Consider the following 22,209-nt stretch of genomic DNA (forward strand, 5'->3'; position numbering starts at 1 on the left):
CAGCCATGGTCTGGAGGTTGTTGAACCGGCCTTGTGACCGGAAGGTCGCCGGTTCAGTCCCCAGAGCTGACAGTACATGACTGAGGTGTCCTTGAGCAAGACAGCTAATCCCCAACTGCTCCCCAGGTGCTGCAGATAAGGCTGCCCACTGCTCTTCACCAGTGTGTATGTGGTGTTTCACTTCATGGATGGGTTAAATGTGGAGGTGAAATTTCCCTGTTGTGGGATTAATAAGGGTCTCTTAATCTAATGAAACCACAAAAACATAACAAATAGACCTTAGGAGAAAAGTGTAAACTACAAGAAAAATGTAGGATATGGGCCCTTTAATGTAATTCTATTTATTCAAGTCATTTTAAGCTGTTTCTGTTGATCTGTTCATTGCGAAATGTATCAGCTGGTGTTAAATGGTATAAAACCACTGTACGTGGTGTCTTTGTTGTGTTCGCTGTGCCTGTTGAGGGAAAATCCATCGTATTTCAGAAATGAGTCACCCGAGTGCTGCGCGAGGTTGATAGACTGATTTGAGGAATGATTTGAACGTCTTGTTTGGATGAGTGAGAAGAAAGCAGGGCTGATATTTATTCTTTCAGGCCTGAAGCTGGTGGTGACTCAGTGTAGGGCTGAATGAGTGAAAGGGAACAAATCAAAGCTTTGCTGACTTTTACTGGCTCCTTTCATGGTTAACTCATTTGAAAGTTAATTCATTTTGTTAACTTGTGTTTTTTCCTCTCTCCATGCGCTCCTGTTGTTGGGATGACCTCGGGTGACCTTTCCACTGCTCTGGACCTTTCTTCTTCTTTCATCAGGAAACAGCCAAAGGTAGGAACCCCTCACAGAGTTATTAGTGATTGATTAATGAAGAGATTATTGTCAGTTAAATACTCAGAGTAGGGCTGGGCAATTCAATCGAAAAGTAATCGACACCAAAATTTAAAACTTCTAACCGACGTAATCTTGCCCATGTCATTTATTTGGATTTTTTAAAATTCTGCTAATCATTTCCCGACTCTGTGTGTTCATGTGCCGTCCCCTTAAAAACTTACTACCGCGTGTGTCGTCACGTGACTCCACCACGTCCAATCTGCCACACGGAAGCTAAAGCTTCATTCACACAGCAGGTAAAAGTGGCCTAAATCTGATTTTCTCACCAAATCCGATTTTTTCCCGTTTGGCTGTTCACAATATCTTTTAAATGTGATCTGTATGCAACATCAGTCTGAACAGATCAGCTCCTAAACTGACCCGCATGCACAAAAGAACAGAGCTTCACGCTGCTTCATGCGGCTCATTCAGAGGTAAACAATCACGACTGCCAACGAACGCCAGTCGCTCCCGGAGGATCAGCTTCATCTTCACCAGCATCACAGGAGCCGTTATGAAGCTTCACTGACTAACAGCTGGGCTCATCACCCAGAATGTGTTCAAGCTGTAAAAAGGGCGCGTTCACTTCTTTGGTTTGTGTCCTCGGATTGTTTAAAGTTTGCTTTCAGTCTTTTAACGGTTCTGTGACGCTGCAGCCTCGTTCTCTTACAGCCGCATTCGGACATTTCTTTCAAAATCTCTTCAAACACGGAGGTGTTTTGGATGAGTCTCTTCTAATTTTTGTAATTATGACGAATGTCCAGTTCGATTGACGTAAAAGCCGCGTAAATTCCAGCCTGGCTGTTCAGACAATTTACATTAAGTTATGCAGAACATATTTACAGTACAAACCTTGTCAGTGAACTATGAGGGCAAAAAAACAAAATAGTCATTCATTAATCGAGGTAAAATATTCAATTAATCGTGGTATTGATTTGAGGTCATATTGCCCAGCACTAACTCAGTTTTAAAAGTAGGAGAAACAGTAAAGCAGTAGTGAACAATGCTTGGTCATTTACAGACTCGAGTAGTGAAAATAAACGTAAAGATGTTAGAAATAACGGTTCTGTGCTGATACATTTATCATTCATCGAGGTACGAACAGTGTAAATGTTCCCTCAAAAGTACAGCAGTGGTTTTAAGGTCCGATTGTGAACCTTAAATAAGTTTTTCCAGGTGAAAAGTTTGTATTGGTTCCTTTTCATAACCAAATGTTTTAAAACAGAGTAATTAAAATAAAAGTCCTGGAGATGAGACAGGGTGTGCGGAGTCAGTACACCTTAGAAAATATCATTTCAGTGGATTATGGTACAGTTATGTTCCCTGACCAAAGGTTCTGAGATGTGCCCTTGAGGGTCTCACCCCAGTGACAAGAGGGGTGCCAGTGCAGGTGTGCATGTGTAACCTAATACATGTATGTCTACCATAACAAATTGCATGAATATAAGGTAAATGGCCCAGAACTGTACAAAATGTATGCTGTGTAAAAATGCTGCATAACTTAATAATAGACTGACTAAGTTGACAGGTTGACAGGCTCCTCTAGTAATATTTTAATATTTACTGAAGGTAAACATTTGAAAACAAGCATCTAGTAGCTACGTTTACATGCATTTGAGTTCTAAAACCCAGAGTGGAAGAAGTGAATGGTCACACTTGTTTTGGTGCTAGTTTAACATTGCAAATCCCGTAGGGTTTAGCATTAATATTGAAGTGGAAGCCCTATGTAAAGTAAAAGTTTCCACGTTAATACTGTTATATAATAAAAAAAACAAGTATTTGGTTAATTTAGATAGTAACTACATCTTCCGTTTTGTTTTTTTTTTTCTTTTTTGAAAGGCTTTGCATCGTTCAGTCCATTGTTATTGTTTGAACTTCAGAACCCTGAAAAAAAGTGATGTAATATGCAAATGTTTGAACGCCCTGGTCAAATGACATTTTCTTAGTGTAAATAAACACGTCCTCTAAAGAGACACACTTCAATATGACATGCTTCTGCAAATTTTTGTGCTCAATTTCTGTTCATTTGGTTTCATGGTTTTGGTTCGGTTTACATGTTATGTTTCATTTTTTATGTTTTAAGTGAATAATCAGTGTGTGTGCATTAAAATGTGCAGAAGTGTGTTCGCTGTGGAGGATGTGGAACTTATTTTCACCTAGAAAATGAACAAAACATGTCATTTGGCTGGGGCACACAAAACTTTGCATATGATGTAATTGACAGAATGTCTAATTTCATAATCATGATAATGCGGCTGGTGCAGCTTTTAATGATACAGTATGTTGATGCTGGCAAATGCAGACATATTCTATATAAACATGCAGTGCTGTGCATAAGTCAGTGGCTACACTGGAGTTTCAAAAACTGAAGTTCAAAAACTGATTAGAAGCTTTAGAGAAAATGGGGCTCCTTACAACCACCTGGAAGACCTGGTAGACGCCAAAACTGCCTCTATCAGATGATCTTTGAGAGAGAGGAGAAAATCAAGCTGCCTCAGATCTGAAAACATCCACAGGTGTTTCTGTCCGTCCTTCCACTGTGAGAAGATGACTCTGTGCTATGGGTATGAAAGGTTGTGTAGCTGTCAAGAAGAACCTCACTGAGAAAAGGAGACGGACACATCAAATGAAAAAGCTGAACAATGGACTGACCACCCCAGAGTCCAGACCTCAACATCACTGAATGTGTTGAACGTTAAACCAGCTTCTAAGACTGAACTTTGGAGGTGTGTCTGCAGATTCTTTGAGGAACCAAAAGTGAGGCTCCTGAAAAGAATGGAAGCTTGAATAAAGGGAAAGAGTGAGGCACTGAACACTCACAAAGCTGAGATTAGACTTAGCTGCTCAGGCATCTGGGTAATTTTCTGTGCTAATGGATGAACTCATGTAAACCGAGGGTGGTCTCAGACTTTCGCACAGCACTGAGTGCAGCATAAATCTGTACTAATTATTTACGTCGTCTCACAAAACGATGCATCTCTGCGTTATTGCTCATTACTGCTCTCAGAGCAGTGCTGTGATCATCCTGTCTGCCAGTGCTGAGTTGTGTGTGTGTGTGTGTGTGCGTGTGTGTGTGTGTGTGTGTGTGTGAGTGAGTGAGTTTGGGGGTGCATTTCAACAATGCAGCTTTGAACAGACACACACTGGCCCACTGTCTGTGCTCATCCCCTCACACATTGTGGGCTTTGTGTGTGTTTCACGAGATCCCTGAGTGCCGACACTTTCTCACACATGCCAGGAAGCAGGAGGAGAAACTATCACTCCTAAAATACACTTTTTTCTTTTAAATCTCTGAAGGAAGAACAGAATGCACAGAGGAAGCATTACTCAGTGCAGTGGAGAATCATTTCCGACAGAGGGGACCGAATCTCTATTTACATACATAAAAGTGTCGACATCAAACATTCTTCTTGTAGTTTAGCTCCACTCCAAACATCTGTGAGGTCCAAAAAAAAAATTATTGTTCAGTTTTATATGAGCTTTCCAACCGTTCTTTATTCCTTAGAATTAAACAGGTGCACAGTCCTGCATATTTGATCCTAAGGTTAATGAATATACAAAAAAAACACAAACATGTGATTCCGTAGGCTTGAATCAGCTGTGTTGAAGCAGAATATGACGTTTGTGAATGTGAGTAATAATAGCTGAGAGTCTGATATGGGCTGATTTGTGAAGTCATAGTTGTAGTTCTCGGTATAATTAAGCAGTAGAAGACGAGAGGGAGTGCTTTATCTCGAAATAACATCACAGCTGTGATTTGGTCGCCGTAGATCATCACAGCCGTGATGTTATTGGCGATAACGCACGACCTCAGGTGTCGTATTGCTTTAATACAACAGTTAAATAAATAAAGTAATAAATTAATAAACAGGGCGGGGAATGTGGTGTTTAATATGTTTTCATGTTCGCAGTTCCTTCCACCAAATTACAGTTCCTTAACAAGCAGCTTGTTGCTACGTCAGAGTAACGAGCTCCGCCCACTCGCTACACAGCCGGCAGTTCGTTCTCCAGCTCCATACAGACCAACTGACAGAGTTTGACCAAGTTGGCTGTCGGTGAAATGTGATCTTAAAAGTGTCCATTTTCTGTTCGTGGCAAAGAAAGAAGTAAAAACGTTCAAATGACTTGAACGTCTCCTACAGCTGTCAGAGTCGTTGCTTAGCAACAGCTTCTCAGCGGAGTGATACAGTGTTTGTGAAAAACACTGTGATGTTATGGTAACACTTCTCAACCAATTAAGCTCGTGTGGCCGGAACTAAATATTGTATAATTAAGCAATAGAACACTAGAGGGAGTGTGTTATTCAGTTGAATAGATGTATATATGTAAATGAGTTGGTTCTTGTGACATCAGAGAAACAGTGTATCTAGCTCTTTAGTTTCCATATATCACTGTTGTCAGAACAAAACCTTGTAACTGCATTTTTGTTGTTTTCCAGGTTTTGACAATGTGAAAATGCCTGTTGCCCTTTACATTGTGTGTAAATTTTATGATGAGCAGACCAAAAGAAACGACCCAAATTGAGTAAATTAAAAGTAAATTAGGTTTTTTGCTTCTCCTGTAAAGTTACCATTTTGGAGATACGAGGTTTTGTTCCGACAGCAGCAATATAGACTGTGTGGACTGGGCAGTGAATGATATGCTGTGGAACTTTAACAGTGCTTACATATTACTTTAAACTTCTTGTAAAAAAGTATCCAGTTCTCCTGATATGGGCCCTTTAATACTGCTTCATTTACTGTATTTGTGTACTGAACTGTAAGACTAACCTAACGTATTGTCTGCAGTCTAATTCATATATGTCACCTTTAATTGGGTAAAAACCCATTTACCCCCCAATGTAGTTTGCATGCATTTCCACGTTGGTCAGGGAAATGGATCAGCATATGGAAACTGGAGCTTACTGTGTGCTACCGTGAAGCTCCAGGCTGCCCTCATCTAGCATTATTACCTCAGCTTTAACAGTGCATCCTTGGCAGTGTGGTCATTTTAAAAGGGAATTCACTTTTAAACGTTTTTTTCAAAATGCCTGCATTATTCAATGTGTGAGATGTAGACAGAGCGATTCAGAGCGGTCTGGTGTGAAATGGTTCAGGTGTCAATACAGTGGTGGTGATAGGAACCAGGGGTCGCCATGACTTCAACACAAATACAGACGTTTTATTTACTATCCAGAACCACCAGTGAACCTACACAAGTCTTCTCATGAGTTTTATGTGGAATGTTGATGTTGGGAAGATAGTGGAAAATCGGAAAAAATAAGTTTTCTTTGGGTATTTTTTCACCCAACATGTACCTGTCCACGATGAATGTCTTTGAAAAATATTTTGAGAATGTTTTGGTTTGAAGCATATTTTTAAATTCTGTTTCAGACCAGAATATTCTCAATAAGATACACGGCTTTTAAAGTCCTAACAGATTAAAAAAAGACTGAGCAATCACAAAAATTGGGGATCACAGTCTACTCAGTGTTTAGGCTGTTGCTGATCTGAACTTGCCAAACTTGAGTAAACTCACATGAACTAGGTGGCGCAAATGAACAAATGTGGAGCAGCTGTTGCTGCTGCTGCTGTTTTCTCTGCCGGTTGCATTGACACAGTAAAGAAGCAGCAGGTAAACATGTTTAAGTAAGGATCATGGATGTAAAGATGTGATTAGTGTGGTAGTTTTAAGTTTTAGATGTATATACACTATATATTGCCAAAAGTATTCACTCAACCATCCAAATAATTGAATTCAATGGTGTTCCAATCTCTTCCATGGCCACAGCTATATAAAACCAAGCACCTAGGCCTGCAGACTGCTTCTACAAACATTAGTGAAAAAATGGGTCTCTCTCAGGAGCTCAGTGAATTCCAGCATGGTACCGTGATAGGACGCCACCTGTGCAACAAGTCCAGTCGTGAAATTTCCTCACTACTAAATATTCCACAGTCAACTGTCAGTGGTATTATAACAAAGCGGAAGTGATTGGGAACGACAGCATCTCAGCCACAAAGTGGTAGGCCATGTAATATGACCGCGTGGGCTCAGCGGATGCTGAGATGCATAGTGTGCAGAGGTCTCACGTCACAAATGCGCTTCTGGAAAAAAACACTCCTAACCCTTGTTGAAAGCCTTCCTAGAAGAGCTGAAGCTGTTATAGCTGCAAAGGGTGGGCCGACATCATATTAAACCGTATGGATTAAGAATGGGATGTCACTCAAGTTCATATGCATGCAAAGGCAGGCTAGCAAATTCTTTCGGCCTTACGCTCTGTTGGATAAATAGTTGTCTACACAAATGAGTCTTTATTTTTTGTTATTATTTACTGTGTCTTCTTTCTTGCACCCAGTTTTCTTTGGCTGTTGGTGGAGTCTGTTCAGGTTGAGTCGCTGATGAGTATCGAAAAAATTCTCCCACTACTCTGTGTCCTTCACACATTACTCAGTTTACTTCCCCAACTGTCGACTACAACTGACCCAAAATCTGCACACTAGAGCTGACCAGACTGAGAATCCGGGTTAAAATCAGGACAAAAGACATGAAGTGTAACGCTGTCCTTAGACATCAGGCACCATTTCATGTATTAACTTCCTGTGGGGGAGCTTTTAGAGGTGGACGTCTGGTTCCTATCACCACCACTGTGAACAGTTCTGACTCGGTAAGTTTCTCTAGAACAGAGCGTTTCACACCAAACCGCTCTGAAAGACCCTGTTTACATCTTAACCACTTCATTATGCAGCAATTTTGCAAAATTGGTGTAACTTCCTTTTAACATCTCTAGTAGTGTTGTGGGTCCCTGATGCCAGTCGAGGCTGAAGGCCCACTGGAGTGAAAAGTTCAGCGCTGCCCAGCGGAAACGTCTCCCGTCAGCTGTGAACGAGATCTGATTAAACAGACGCACAGTCGGCTGGAATGTGGAGGGTTAACACAGCCTTTTACTCATTTTCCTCCTGAGTAAACTCTCCATGGACACAGACTGACCGCCATAAGAGAGAGGGACACAGTTAGTGCTTTGATACATACAGCAAGACCTGCACTGTTGCTTACACACTGTGATGATGTGCTGTGTGTGATCAAAAGTCTGAAGCTGTTGTGATTCTGCAAGGTAAAAAATGATTTCTTAAGGTTGTCTCAAAGAAATAAAGCAGATCTAAATATGGTAGATCACTGCCTTCCGAATTCTTTCTCCTGAATCCTCTTTAGGAGAAAAGAGAAGGTTAACTTCAGCATTTCATTGTGATCATTTCTGGTGATGAAGGAGATAAACGTTCTCAGAAATGAAGCATCAATTCACAGACAGAGTTCTGTGATACAGAATAGAGCGACATAGTTTTCTTATGGAAACATTGTTCAACTCAGACTAGGGTGAAATTAATCAGATGCAAAGGAATTAATTCATAAGTGGGACAGTATTTCGATCAAAGTAAAGAAAAATCACAGAATTAAGCAACGGTGCACAAGTACACAAACCATGTACTTGAGTTAAAGATACTCAAGGTAAAATATTACTCCAGTAAAAGTAGAAGTTCCTCCTTTTAGACCCCCACTTGAGTAAAAGTACTAAAGTATTTGCCTTCAATGTACTTAAGTATTGAAAGCAAAATACTAAAAGAGTAATTATGGCTCTAATGTCCTGTTAGTATTTTTGCAACTAGACTCTGCTTTATTAACTCATTTCAGGTGAAGATCCTCCAGCGTCTCCTCCTTTACTATGTTCATCTGTAGGCCTCTGTTCATAAACATAAACCAGCCCAAACTAATTTACTATAAAATGAAATGGTGTTTGTAGAAATTCAGAAAAAAGCCGCGTCAGTCACGACTGCATATGTGGACATATTTCTATATCGTGCTCTATTTACACAAAGTTAGGTTAGTTCATCATTTATGTTGAACAGACTCTGCCAAAATTTTATGCTGCTGCACTGACGTTGAACCGTGTGCTGCACTGAGTCCGTGTGACCAACAGGTCAAAACCAGCTCAAAACAAAGTGACCGCTGTGCCCTGATTGGTGCTCTGGCTTTGCGCTTCTTTCGTTTTGACATGTTACGTTTTTATACAAACAGAAACCAAAAGGAATGACAGATTTCTCAAAATGTAGTGGAGGAAAAAGTCGGATATTAGACGCTGAAATGTAGTGGAGTGAAAGGAAAAAGTCGCCCAGAACAGAAAAACTTCAGTACAGATACACGAAAAAACGACTTAACTACAGTAACTAATTACATTAACTTAGTTACTGTCCACCACTGGAAATAAGTAGTGTTATGCCGATACTGTATCCATGTATCAGTGCTGATACTGGCACTTAAACGCAGTATCAGTATCAGTGAAAGGGATACCGATATATATGACTGACGGGATGACCAGCAGCGGTAAAAATGCTCATGGCCGAATCTGTAACAGCAGTTTTTGGTGTTAGGAACACGCTAAAGGAGCTGCTAACCTGAATGGCTGAGCTGCTTCTTTCAGTGTCACTCGTCTGGTGCTGTGTGGTCACTCACAGTCTGAGTTGTTACTGAGAGTGCCGAAGGAACCACCGGACTCTCTGCTTAATAACAAAGCCATTAGCCTTTCCTCCTTCATCACCAGAACCTCTCACAATAAAACGCTGATATTAATCTTCTCTTTTCTCCTGAGGGACATTCAGGAAAAATAATTCAGAAGTCAGCGATCCTTCCCTGATACCATACTGAGATCTGCCGTGTTTCTTTGAGACAATCCTAAGAAAGAAATTTTTCGTCCTTTTTTTGGAACATTGTTTTTTTATTTTTGTAATGTTCAACAATGGCAACACAATATAGTAAGAACTTATAGTAGACAACTCCTTAGTTTGGTTTCCTCCACCCTTTTCTCTAAAGACCTGCTGTCTCTAATCCTCTCAAAGCAATATAATAAAACGGTGATAATAAACAAAGTACAAATACAAATAGCAAATAGACAAAACACTTAGATGTATAGGAAATAAAATTGGCAGAACATGCAAACTAGCTAAAAAATAAAATACTAAAATAAATAAATGAATAAAATAAATACATAAATAAATAAAAGAAACATTTCTTGTACATATACAGATATATTGCTGTTGTCGGACCAAAACCCTGTTTCTCCAAACTAATGACTTTACAGGAAAAGGAAAAAACATACTTTACTTTCACTGTAAGTCAGTGGAACCAGATGTTTTTAAAAGTCATTTTCAGCCAATTGTTTTGGTTATATATATATATATATATATATATATATATTAATAATCACCCCTAAGGGTGCCTAGGTAGTAGGTAGTGTTAAGCATCGCATAGAAATCATATGATGTATTATAAAGAAACAGGTCAAGGGTCTCTTCAATCAGATGTTTGGAAACCCTCAAAGTATGTTTTAAAAGGTAACCAAGTATCAAAAAACGTATCTTTTGAGACATTCTTCTTCTGAGTTGGACCGAAAGGTTAGAATCTGCACTTTCCTCACAGTGTCTCCTCTTGTTTTATGGAGATACGAATCAGAAATAATTCAGCAAAGCGTAAGAATATGAAAACAGTTGGATTGTACCTTTTTTATTTTTTTTACGAAATGCAGTCGACTGACCTCCTCACGTACACAGCTGCCTCCTCGGCTAGGCCTCGGTCCAGCCTGTTACCCGGGAAACGGACATTGCCAAAAGCTGGAATTTTATATGGCCTTTCTCAGATTTATGTATTCAATTAACGGCGCCGGCCTGAGCTTCATCACAGACGGTCAGTGCTTTACAGGCCTAAAGCAGCGCCACACTGGCTCTTCTGTACCGCCGACTTTTGAGCTGAATCATAGTGTTATTATTCAGTTAATCACAGTTAAAATTCTCTGTGAAGGATCCCTAATACTAAAATCCTAATTACCAATAATGAAAGTGTTATTATAGTGTTAAAGTTACATTATGGAAACTGTATTATTGGTGCTAATTGCTAATGGGTCTCTGCTCTGATTCAGTTGCTAGCAGGCCCTGAGTCTTTATCTGAGGATTAATGAGTTGGCCGTGGACAGTGATTATTATTATTATAACAATGTAATTAATATTATGTTAGCTTGTGTACAGTTGTTTTTATCAGTACCGAGATGAGTAAGATAGCATAGAGTGACTATTGATAAATTAGCTATTGTACATTGATTAGTAGGAGTGATTAATCAGCCAGTGTATAATACAAATTTGAAGTAATTAGCTCAGGATTATACAGCGATCAGTAACAGTTACTGCTGTGCTACCTCACGAAAAGTCGTCTGGTGCTCTGACTTTAGTCTGGATTCAGTGCATGTCGCGTCCTGCAGCATCACACAATGTGGGTAATCTCTCATTGTTTGCTGGTCTCATGACCCAAGTGGAGCGTTGAGGCAACATTAGTGATGAGTTAGCCCAACGTTAGCTGAGACACGCCTGAGCTCGCCTTTGCTCACATTCTTCTCTCTTCCTTTCTCTTGTTTGCAGGTGTTCGCCTTTGACCACTGTTTCTGGTCTATGGATGAGGCCAACGTCCCAAAATACGCAGGTGAGTCACTTTCAGCATGTCTGAACACCAGCACACACACACACACACCCAGCTGCTTTCTCACCACTGTGGGAGGTGAAGAAGCGCCCAGGTGGTAATTGTTTCTCATACACGGTGTAAATGTTGTGGTACGCAAAGCCCCAAATGAGTGTTTTCCAGAGACCACATCTATTGTGCTTTACAGTTTTACAGCTAAACAGTGATGGTAAAGAGGATTCCAGCATTAATACCTTCCCACCAGTGCTGTCTTAAAGTGATAGTTGGGTGAAGTATTATGTTTACACCATTTAGGGGTGATTATTAGTGTAATAAAGTACATTTCAACTGGGGATGGGCAATATGACCAGTAAAATTAGATCACAATACTCATTTTTACAGTACACAGTACGTATTGCAATATTTTGTTTTCCTGAAATGTAAAAGGTTAAAGACAAAATAGTAGTGCCACGTTTAAAAAATACCATAGTAGTAGTAGTAATAATAATAATAACAATAATGATGATGATGATAATAATAATAATAAACATGCCACTACTGTTTTTTTTTATTCATTGTTTCACAAACAGCACTAAATCCAGTTACACAGGCCTAATTATTTTTTATCACTCTTTATTGACATTGCCACTTTTTATTGTGACAGTTTATCACAGTAGCCATGAAGTCCCGTCATATTGCCCAGCCCTAGTCTCAATGTTTTTGTTTTTATTTTGAGAATTTTGTAAAATGAACAGTATTTTATGAACACAGTGCGCTAATACAGTAATAACTGTGTTAATAGATTGTGATGGTATTTTTAGATGTTGCACTGAGTGTCCTTGATGGTCTTTAATGTTATATTTTTGCCAGTGGCTGAAGTGACCAGCATGTAATGGGGAAGCAGACAAATTGAATTACGCAACAGTAGCAGCAGATCTTGCGAATCCCTAATTTAGTTCACGTTTATAGAGAACAGTGAGTCATACAATGTCAGAACCCACATAATCAAGACTATTAGAGATACTGAGCAGCTCCACATGGTTTGAGTTTGGGATCGGGCATTTCAGTCAGTTTAATATTTAAATTAGTTTGTGTTTTAATAATGACCCCCAAAATATATAAATAAATGAATCGTTTAAAAGTGGACTGTGCCCATTCCCTGGGCCCCAATGAGCCCCAAAAGCCACCAAGAAGGCAGGGGCCAAGTCGCAAACAGCGCTGAGGGGTCCCTGTCCAAAGTTTGTGGACACCTCATGCTCATCCAGCGTTTCTTTCAGGATCTAGAGTATTAAAATAGGAGTCTGTCCCTCTCCTGCAGTAACAGCCTCTACTCTTCTGTGATGGCTTTATGCCAGATCTTGGAACATTGCTGTGAGGATTTGATTGAGCATTTGTAAGGCCAGGAGCTGATGTTGGATGGTCAGTTCTGGTCACTCCATCTCATCCCAAAGGTATTGGATGGAATTTCGTCACTCCAGAGAACACAGTTCCATTGCTCCACAGGCCAATGCTGGGGGGCTTTATGCCCCTCTAGCCCACACTAGCACAAACTTTTGGACGTCACAATAGACCTTTCTGACCATATCCTGACTGTGTGTTTGATTAGTCCTATGTAATTGGATTTAGTAGATTTAGCTTGTGAAATGTTGAATACAAATACATGGATTCATAGTTTTTGGTAGTATTTTTAAAATGTGGCTCTCCTTTGTCTCCTGTAACTCATGAGATATCAGAAAAAATAGATATTGTGACATATCGTGTACCATGAATATGTGTCATAATATTACATTTTGCCATTTAGCCTAACAGAAGGCCCGCTCGCCTGACCTCACAGATGGGCGAAAATTCCCAGGCACTCTCCAAAATCTTGGAAAGCTTCCATATTAATGCCTATGGATTTAGAATGGAAGTCATAAACGCTCCTGTAGGTGTGTCCTATACTAGATGTCCAAATACTCCATATAGAGTAACAGTAAATCCTACAGTGTCAGAAAGCACATAATCAAGTATGTCTAATCATGTATCATAAAACCTTGTCATGATATTAAATTTTGCCATTTTGCCCAGCTCTGTGATCATACAGGGTGAGTCAAAAGTCACAGGACACCGTTTTATTTTATTTTACTTTTTATGTGGTCACAAGCCTCCACGATGCGGTGCTGAAGGTGGTGTTTGTCAGGGATTTTCTCAGCGTACACAATTTGTTTGAAATGACCCCAGAGATAAAAGTCGATAATAAACGGTGCCCTGTGACTTTTGACTCACCCTGTAGATTTAATTAATGTACTGGCACTGTTTTAGGTTGAATCAGTTTGGTGGTAGATGGATTCATAGCTGTTGGACAGAGAATCACTCGTTGCACAATTGTGCGTTACTCAATTCTGCTCAGATATTTCTGAATTTCTGCAACCGAGCATTTTCACTGGCTTTCCTCTCGTGTGTTTGAATTTCTCTTAATCAGCAGCAGCAGTGTGTGTGTGTGTGTGTGTGTGTGTGTGTGTGTGTCTGTCTGTGTTTGTGTGTGTGTGCCCGGGGTGTGTCTGTTTTTAGCTCCTCACGCAGCTGTCTGAATCATGTTACAGAATAGAGAACAGTCCTCACGTTTACAATTTCGTTTCCTGCTTTTCATATTTTCCTTTATTCCTTTATACTTACACAAGAGCCCAAAAATTTGGAATCACTGTTTTTAACAAAATTTGCAGATGAACGTGTGAAAGGATTCTAATTCGATGTTGCTAGCTGTAAAAAAAAGTCTCAACCCAGTTTGTTTCATATCCACAACTCAGTGTTATGTCATTAGTGTCCCTAAAGTACAGCTACCTTGACCCAGCGCTGAGTCATTAGAGTGACCCTAAAGTACAGCTACCTTGACCCAGCGCTGAGTCATTAGAGTGACCCTAAGGTACAGCTACCTTGACCCAGCGCTGAGTCATTAGAGTGACCCTAAGGTACAGCTACCTTGACCCAGCACTGAGTCATTAGAGTGACCCTAAGGTACAGCTACCTTGACCCAGCACTGAGTCATTAGAGTGACCCTAAAGTACAGCTACCTTGACCCAGCACTGAGTCATTAGAGTGACCCTAAGGTACAGCTACCTTGACCCAGCACTGAATCATTAGAGTGACCCTAAGGTACAGCTACCTTGACCCAGCACTGAATCATTAGAGTGACCCTAAGGTACAGCTACCTTGACCCAGCACTGAGTCATTAGAGTGACCCTAAGGTACAGCTACCTTGACCCAGCACTGAGTCATTAGAGTGACCCTAAAGTACAGCTACCTTGACCCAGCGCTGAGTCATTAGAGTGACCCTAAGGTACAGCTACCTTGACCCAGCGCTGAGTCATTAGAGTGACCCTAAAGTACAGCTACCTTGATCCAGCGCTGAGTCATTAGAGTGACCCTAAGGTACAGCTACCTTGACCCAGCGCTGGGTTAATATTTAGTGCTAGATTTCTTTTAACACTTTTGTTGGGCCGCTGTCTGATTTTTTGTTTGGTTTGTTTTTATTTTGCATTTTTCACACAATTATCCAGTTCTTAATAAAATCATCATACAATCATCAAGAACCTTTTAGAACCTGTTCAATTCAAATCTTTATTAATATTTAATCTTCTTTATTAGTTTCCTGAAGATGCCCTGTTTGTTTCCACTTGAGAAAATAAAAAAAACAATTTAGAATAAAACACTTATATAACAGAACATGACAGGCATTTTGAAAAACTTGTAGTGTCTCATACACTGAGAGAAGAGTGGTGATATAAGGTCTAACAAAGTTTGTTTGCATAGCTAGCATTAGTTCGGTAAGCCGTGTAACTTTGTGGCTAGGCTAAAGTTGGATTCATATAATAAAATGATTATTATTAATAATAATAATAATACAGGGTGATTTAAAAAGATCCGATTTCAAAATGATTTATTTAACTTGTAAATCATTACAGAACAATGCAGTAAATTGTAAATGGTTTAAATGAGCATACAGTTTATTATATAATTTCACAAGTGGTGAGAAACACGGGAGATCATCCAGTGTTGTGGAACCAGCGGCGAACGCGCTGAGCTTTTGGAGGTTCGCTGCCCATGAAAATCACGCTGCACAGTTATGACGGATTCACTCTTATTGAAGTGGAGAAGGGGTCTCATCTCCTTTCGTTTCAGTTGGATTGTGATTGGTTCCTAGGCGCCTCACGATCGTAAAAATAAGGCACTTTGATTAATCTTTTTGAATCACCCTGTAACAAGACGAAGAAGAATTTTATATATAAGCCCCTTTCAAGATATCCAGTGACACGGTACACAATTAATGTTAATGTTTGTTTGTTAACGTTTATTTAAACATGACCAAATATTCAGCTGTGAATATTCACAAATGTCATAAAAATGTAGTAAGACAGTGGAAACAAACATTATCAGTATAATCCTGTCAGTCTGTAGTGACCGAGAAAGCCGTAGAACCTCACGATAAATAAATTAATTTGTTTATTGTTTATGTGTTTATTGTGTTTTTTCAGGTCAGGAGGTCGTGTTCAAGTGCCTTGGCGAGGGAATCCTGCAGAATGCTTTTCAAGGATACAACGCCTGCATTTTCGCTTATGGACAAACAGGTACAGCTGTGCATTATGTATTCCTTAAATCCTTCACCCAGTCAGTTAGTAATGTCAGCAGTTAGTTGCATGTAAATGCATGTAGTATGTAATTTATCAGAAATATTATGCTCATTTCTGATAATAGCAAGGGTTTTGTTCACAATAACTGAACAACGCTAAGTAACGGCCGCTTTGCAGCAAACCCTTCCTAAATTGCAACTTGAGTACATACAATAACATAAAATGGCCATATTAGATAATTTGGTATTTATTGTGACAGAGGAGGCTTGAGGGTTGATTTGATTGAGCCAAGGTGGCTTTATTTGGGGTGGTGCAATAGGCAGGAGTCATAACATGCTGGGGTCAAAAAACAATCAGGCAGCATCAGATCCATGTTCACAAAACCAGGACACAAAGTGAGAGTCAAAACAGGAAAACAGTACGAAGAAGAACCACAGCTTTTACTCAGCTTTAACAACTGAACCAGTCAAAGGGGTATTTAAAGACAGTAAGTGAGTCCAGGATTACTGCAGGTGTGCAAGTGCGTTGTGCCAGAGAGAGTCAGAGTAAAGTTTTCCCAAAGGGATTAAGATTAAATGACCCTTATTAGTCCCACAATGGGGAAATTTCACCTTCACAATCTTACTCATCTGTGCCGTTAAAAACACCACATACACAATAGTGAAGACACACACTAGGGGCAGGGAGCACACTTGCCCGGAGCGGTGGGCAGCCCTATCCGCAGCGCCCAGGGAGCAGTTGGGGGTTGGGCGCCTTGCTCAGGGCACCTCAGTCATGTACTGTCGGCTGAGGTGATCGAACCAGTGACCTTCCAGTCGCAAGGCTGGTTCCCTAACCTCCAGCACATGACTGGACAATGAGTGACAGTACAAGACATTTGTTGTGTGTACTGTATGTGTGTATGGATGGTCACACAATTTGGGTTGATCAGGTGTAGATTTGTCAAGTATTTGTAACAGAAATGTGTTGTTTTTCTTCCCAAATGTCTAGTTTTAATCCACTAGTAAATGTCTAGTTTTAATCCACTAGCAAATGTCTAGTTTTAATCCACTAGTAAATGTCTAGTTTTAATCCACTAGCAAATGTCTAGTTTTAATCCACTAGCAAGTGTCTAGTTTTAATCCATTAGTAAATGTCTAGTTTTAATCCACTAGCAAATGTCTAGTTTTAATCCACTAGCAAATGTCTAGTTTTAATCCACTAGCAAGGGTCTAGTTTTAATCCACTAGCAAATGTCTAGTTTTAATCCACTAGCAAGGGTCTAGTTTTAATCCATTAGTAAATGTCTAGTTTTAATCCACTAGCAAGTGTCTAGTTTTAATCCATTAGTAAATGTCTAGTTTTAATCCACTAGCAAATGTCTAGTTTTAATCCACTAGCAAGGGTCTAGTTTTAATCCATTAGTAAATGTCTAGTTTTGATCCACTAGCAAGTGTCTAGTTTTAATCCATTAGTAAATGTCTAGTTTTAATCCACTAGCAAATGTCTAGTTTTAATCCATTAGTAAATGTCTAGTTTTAATCCACTAGCAAGTGTCTAGTTTTAATCCATTAGTAAATGTCTAGTTTTAATCCACTAGCAAATGTCTAGTTTTAATCCATTAGTAAATGTCTAGTTTTAATCCACTAGCAAATGTCTAGTTTTAATCCACTAGCAAATATCTAGCTTTAATCCACTAGCAAATGTCTAGTTTTAATCCACTAGCAAATGTCTAGTTTTAATCCATTAGTAAATGTCTAGTTTTAATCCACTAGCAAATGTCTAGTTTTAATCCATTAGTAAATGTCTAGTTTTAATCCACTAGCAAATGTCTAGTTTTAATCCATTAGTAAATGTCTAGTTTTAATCCATTAGTAAATGTCTAGTTTTAATCCATTAGTAAATGTCTAGTTTTAATCCATTAGTAAATGTCTAGTTTTAATCCACTAGCAAATGTCTAGTTTTAATCCATTAGTAAATGTCTAGTTTTAATCCACTAGCAAATGTCTAGTTTTAATCCATTAGTAAATGTCTAGTTTTAATCCACTAGCAAATGTCTAGTTTTAATCCATTAGTAAATGTCTAGTTTTAATCCATTAGTAAATGTCTAGTTTTAATCCATTAGTAAATGTCTAGTTTTAATCCATTAGTAAATGTCTAGTTTTAATCCACTAGCAAATGTCTAGTTTTAATCCACTAGTAAATGTCTAGTTTTAATCCACTAGCAAATGTCTAGTTTTAATCCACTAGTAAATGTCTAGTTTTAATCCACTAGCAAATGTCTAGTTTTAATCCACTAGCAAGTGTCTAGTTTTAATCCATTAGTAAATGTCTAGTTTTAATCCACTAGCAAATGTCTAGTTTTAATCCACTAGCAAGGGTCTAGTTTTAATCCACTAGCAAATGTCTAGTTTTAATCCACTAGCAAGGGTCTAGTTTTAATCCATTAGTAAATGTCTAGTTTTAATCCACTAGCAAGTGTCTAGTTTTAATCCATTAGTAAATGTCTAGTTTTAATCCACTAGCAAATGTCTAGTTTTACTCCACTAGCAAGGGTCTAGTTTTAATCCATTAGTAAATGTCTAGTTTTGATCCACTAGCAAGTGTCTAGTTTTAATCCATTAGTAAATGTCTAGTTTTAATCCACTAGCAAATGTCTAGTTTTAATCCATTAGTAAATGTCTAGTTTTAATCCACTAGCAAGTGTCTAGTTTTAATCCATTAGTAAATGTCTAGTTTTAATCCACTAGCAAATGTCTAGTTTTAATCCATTAGTAAATGTCTAGTTTTAATCCACTAGCAAATGTCTAGTTTTAATCCACTAGCAAATATCTAGCTTTAATCCACTAGCAAATGTCTAGTTTTAATCCACTAGCAAATGTCTAGTTTTAATCCATTAGTAAATGTCTAGTTTTAATCCACTAGCAAATGTCTAGTTTTAATCCATTAGTAAATGTCTAGTTTTAATCCACTAGCAAATGTCTAGTTTTAATCCATTAGTAAATGTCTAGTTTTAATCCACTAGCAAATGTCTAGTTTTAATCCATTAGTAAATGTCTAGTTTTAATCCATTAGTAAATGTCTAGTTTTAATCCATTAGTAAATGTCTAGTTTTAATCCATTAGTAAATGTCTAGTTTTAATCCACTAGCAAATGTCTAGTTTTAATCCATTAGTAAATGTCTAGGTTTAATCCGCTACAAACACTGAAAAAGCAAACTTTAGACACTAAACTGTCGTGGCTGATCGACTTCACTTGGTCAGAGGGAACTGTGTATAATTTTTTACTGAACTGTCCCTTTAAGCAGAAGAGAGCTGAGGCAGTTTGTGTTAAACCAGTGCTGAGGTTTAGTCGCGTCTGCTGCTCTCTTAATCTCTCCTGGCAGGTAGATGAACAGGAAGCTCCTGTGTTTCTCATTGCTCTGCTCAATCGCTCAGCCGCCTGACACACATACACACACCAGACAGACTTCTTTATCATCCTGTTTCCGTCCTGGACCACCACCCACCTCCTCACACCTCCTATAAAACAACAATCATGGCTAACCTCCTCCCACACAGCCACCCACAGCTGACCTTCAGACTGTGTACAAAAGCCAGAGGAAAGCTTAAAACTAGCAGGACATTTCTTATAGTTCTGTAAGAAGCAGTGCTGCTGGAGTTTTTAAACACTGTGTCCACTCACTGTCCACTCTATTAGACACTCCTGCCTTGTCAGTCCATGTTGTAGATGTGAAGTCAGAGACGACAGCTCATCTGCTGCTGCTCAGTGTCATTGCTGGACTGAGAATAGTCCACCAACCAAAAATATCCAGCCAACAGCGTCCTGTGGGAAGCGCCCTGTGACCATGGATGAAGATCTAGAGGATGACCAACACACTATGCTGACATACATGAGCTGCTGTCTCTGATTTTACATGTACAAGGTGGACCAACAAGGTAATAGAGTGGACAGCAAGTGGACACAGCACTGCTGTGTCTGATCCACTCAGACCAGCACAACACACACTAACATACCACCATCACATCAGTGTTACTGCAGAGCTGCGAACGTTCCACCATCCAAACAGTACCTGCTCTGTGAGGGTCCATAGGGGGCAACTCAATGCATTTAGGCACGTAGAGGTGGTCAAGACAACTTGCTGAAGTGCAGACCGAGCATCAGAATGGGGAAGAAAGGTGATTGAACGTGGCATGGTTGTTGGTTCCAGATGGGCTGGTCTGAGTATTTCAGAAACTGCTGATCTACTGGGATTTTCATGCACAACCATCTCTAGGGTTTACAGAGAACGGTCCGAAACAGAGGAAATATCCAGTGAGCGGTCAGTTGTGTGGACGAAAATGCCTTGTTGATGTGAGAGGTCAGAGGAGAATGGACAGACTGGTTCCAGATGATAGAAAGGCAACAGGAACTCAAATAAATAAACAAAATCTCTGAGGAACGTTTCCAACACCTTGTTGAAAGTAAGCCAGTTCTGAAGGCAAAAGGGAGTCCAACCTTTTACTAGCAAGGTTTACCTAATAAAGTGGCCGGTGAATGTATAGACAGGACATTTTCTGATGCATAAATTAATCCATATGGGACATATACATCCCAAACACTATATAAAAATAACCCTCTGTATTTGTGTTTTTCCTGTAGGTTCCGGCAAGTCGTACTCGATGATGGGCAGTGTGGATCAGCCCGGTTTAATCCCGCGCCTGTGCTGCTCCCTATTTGAGCGGGTCGGCCGTGAGGAGAATGAAACGCACTCCTTTAAGGTGGAAGTGTCCTACATGGAGATTTACAACGAGAAAGTGCGTGACCTTCTGGACCCCAAAGGGTGAGCAAATACAGACCAAACACCAAACTCAGCACTTCATACACGTTTACACTGGTTCACTGCAGTGCTTCCCAGTGCGCTGTTTATAGTGTTTTCCTGAACACCTGACTCAACTCATCTGCTTCGCTGCCAGCAGTCAGGCTGAAGTGTTCTGTTCTGTTAAGTCACATTCCAGCATTTCTTATGTTACTCGTGTCTCAAAGGCTGACTTTACACGGTAAAACTTTCATGCAACTTTAGTTTCTTGTAACCTACATGAAACTAAATTTCACTTGAGTTTCCTGATGAAAACGTCCTGCAACTCACTTGAAACTGAGCTGCAACAGTTGTTAGCTGTAGGACACAGTTAGACTTAAATTTTATAAATTTATATAATATAAATAATATAAATTTTATAAATTTATATAAATTTTATAGATAACTGTGACACACTGTTATCTTCAAATTTTATGACTACTTCATATGTTAATGTAGGAGATGAAGAGGCTGGATGGAAGTGTGAGTTGCTTTTATTTAAATTAGACTAAACAGAGTCCAGAAACTCAGTAGCAAAGGTTCGCAAAACAGATAAATCCATGATGACGACAAAGGAAAACAGAACTGATTTAAACCAGAAATAAAACCTAAGACCAGAGAAAACAGGCAACGGGGTATATAGACAATACAAGACAAAAGGACTGAGCAAACAGAGGGGTATAAATACACTGAGATGAAACAAGAAACACCTGAGACTAATAAGAGGGCGGGGCTACAGACTACATGCAGTGGAGCAGGTGACAAGGGGGCAGGACCGGGGAGGAGACACACCGAAACAACAACAAAGGCACATGGCAGACAAACAAAAACACATGCCACTGGGGAAACCAGAAAACCAAGAAAACAAAGACAAAAACAGGGAAAGACATAGAGTTTTATTAATAATATATACTCATAATCTGTCATAGTCTAATTATTATATACACATAATCAAGTCTGTTATATTATTATATACACATAATCAAGTCTGTTATATTATTTTATACACATAATCAAGTCTGTTATATTATTACATACATATAATCAGTCTGTTTTTTATTATATACACATCATTAAGCCTGTTATATTATTATATACACATCATTAAGCCTATTATATTATTATATACACATAATCAAGTCTATTATATTATTATATACACATAATCAAGTCTGTTATATTATTTTATACACATAATCAAGTCTGTTATATTATTACATACATATAATCAGTCTGTTTTTTATTATATACACATCATTAAGCCTGTTATATTATTATATACACATAATCAGTCCGTTTTATTACTATATACACATCATGAAGCCTATTATATTATTATGTACGCACAATCAGTCTGTTTTATTATTCTATACTCATCATTAAGCCTATTATATTATTATATACGCACAATCAGTCTGTTTGATTATTATATACACATAATCAAGTCTA

The 22,209-nt window shown here is 39.0% G+C and overlaps 1 protein-coding gene across 4 annotated transcripts in view; it reads left to right on the forward strand.

Moving 5' to 3' along the window:
• The window catches only part of kif13a (kinesin family member 13A), a 108,756-nt gene that overhangs the window by 35,636 nt on the left and 50,911 nt on the right, over positions 1-22,209 (forward strand). For all 4 annotated transcript variants that reach the window (XM_037534164.1, XM_037534166.1, XM_037534165.1 and 1 more), the window contains exons 3-6: positions 810-822; positions 11,301-11,361; positions 15,849-15,941; positions 20,565-20,745. In XM_037534164.1, coding sequence (XP_037390061.1) covers positions 810-822; positions 11,301-11,361; positions 15,849-15,941; positions 20,565-20,745 — 348 coding nt within the window. The remainder of the gene's footprint in view (positions 1-809; positions 823-11,300; positions 11,362-15,848; positions 15,942-20,564; positions 20,746-22,209) is intronic.

Source organism: Pygocentrus nattereri, chromosome 24 (assembly GCF_015220715.1).
Source record: "Pygocentrus nattereri isolate fPygNat1 chromosome 24, fPygNat1.pri, whole genome shotgun sequence".
NCBI lineage: Eukaryota > Metazoa > Chordata > Actinopteri > Characiformes > Serrasalmidae > Pygocentrus > Pygocentrus nattereri.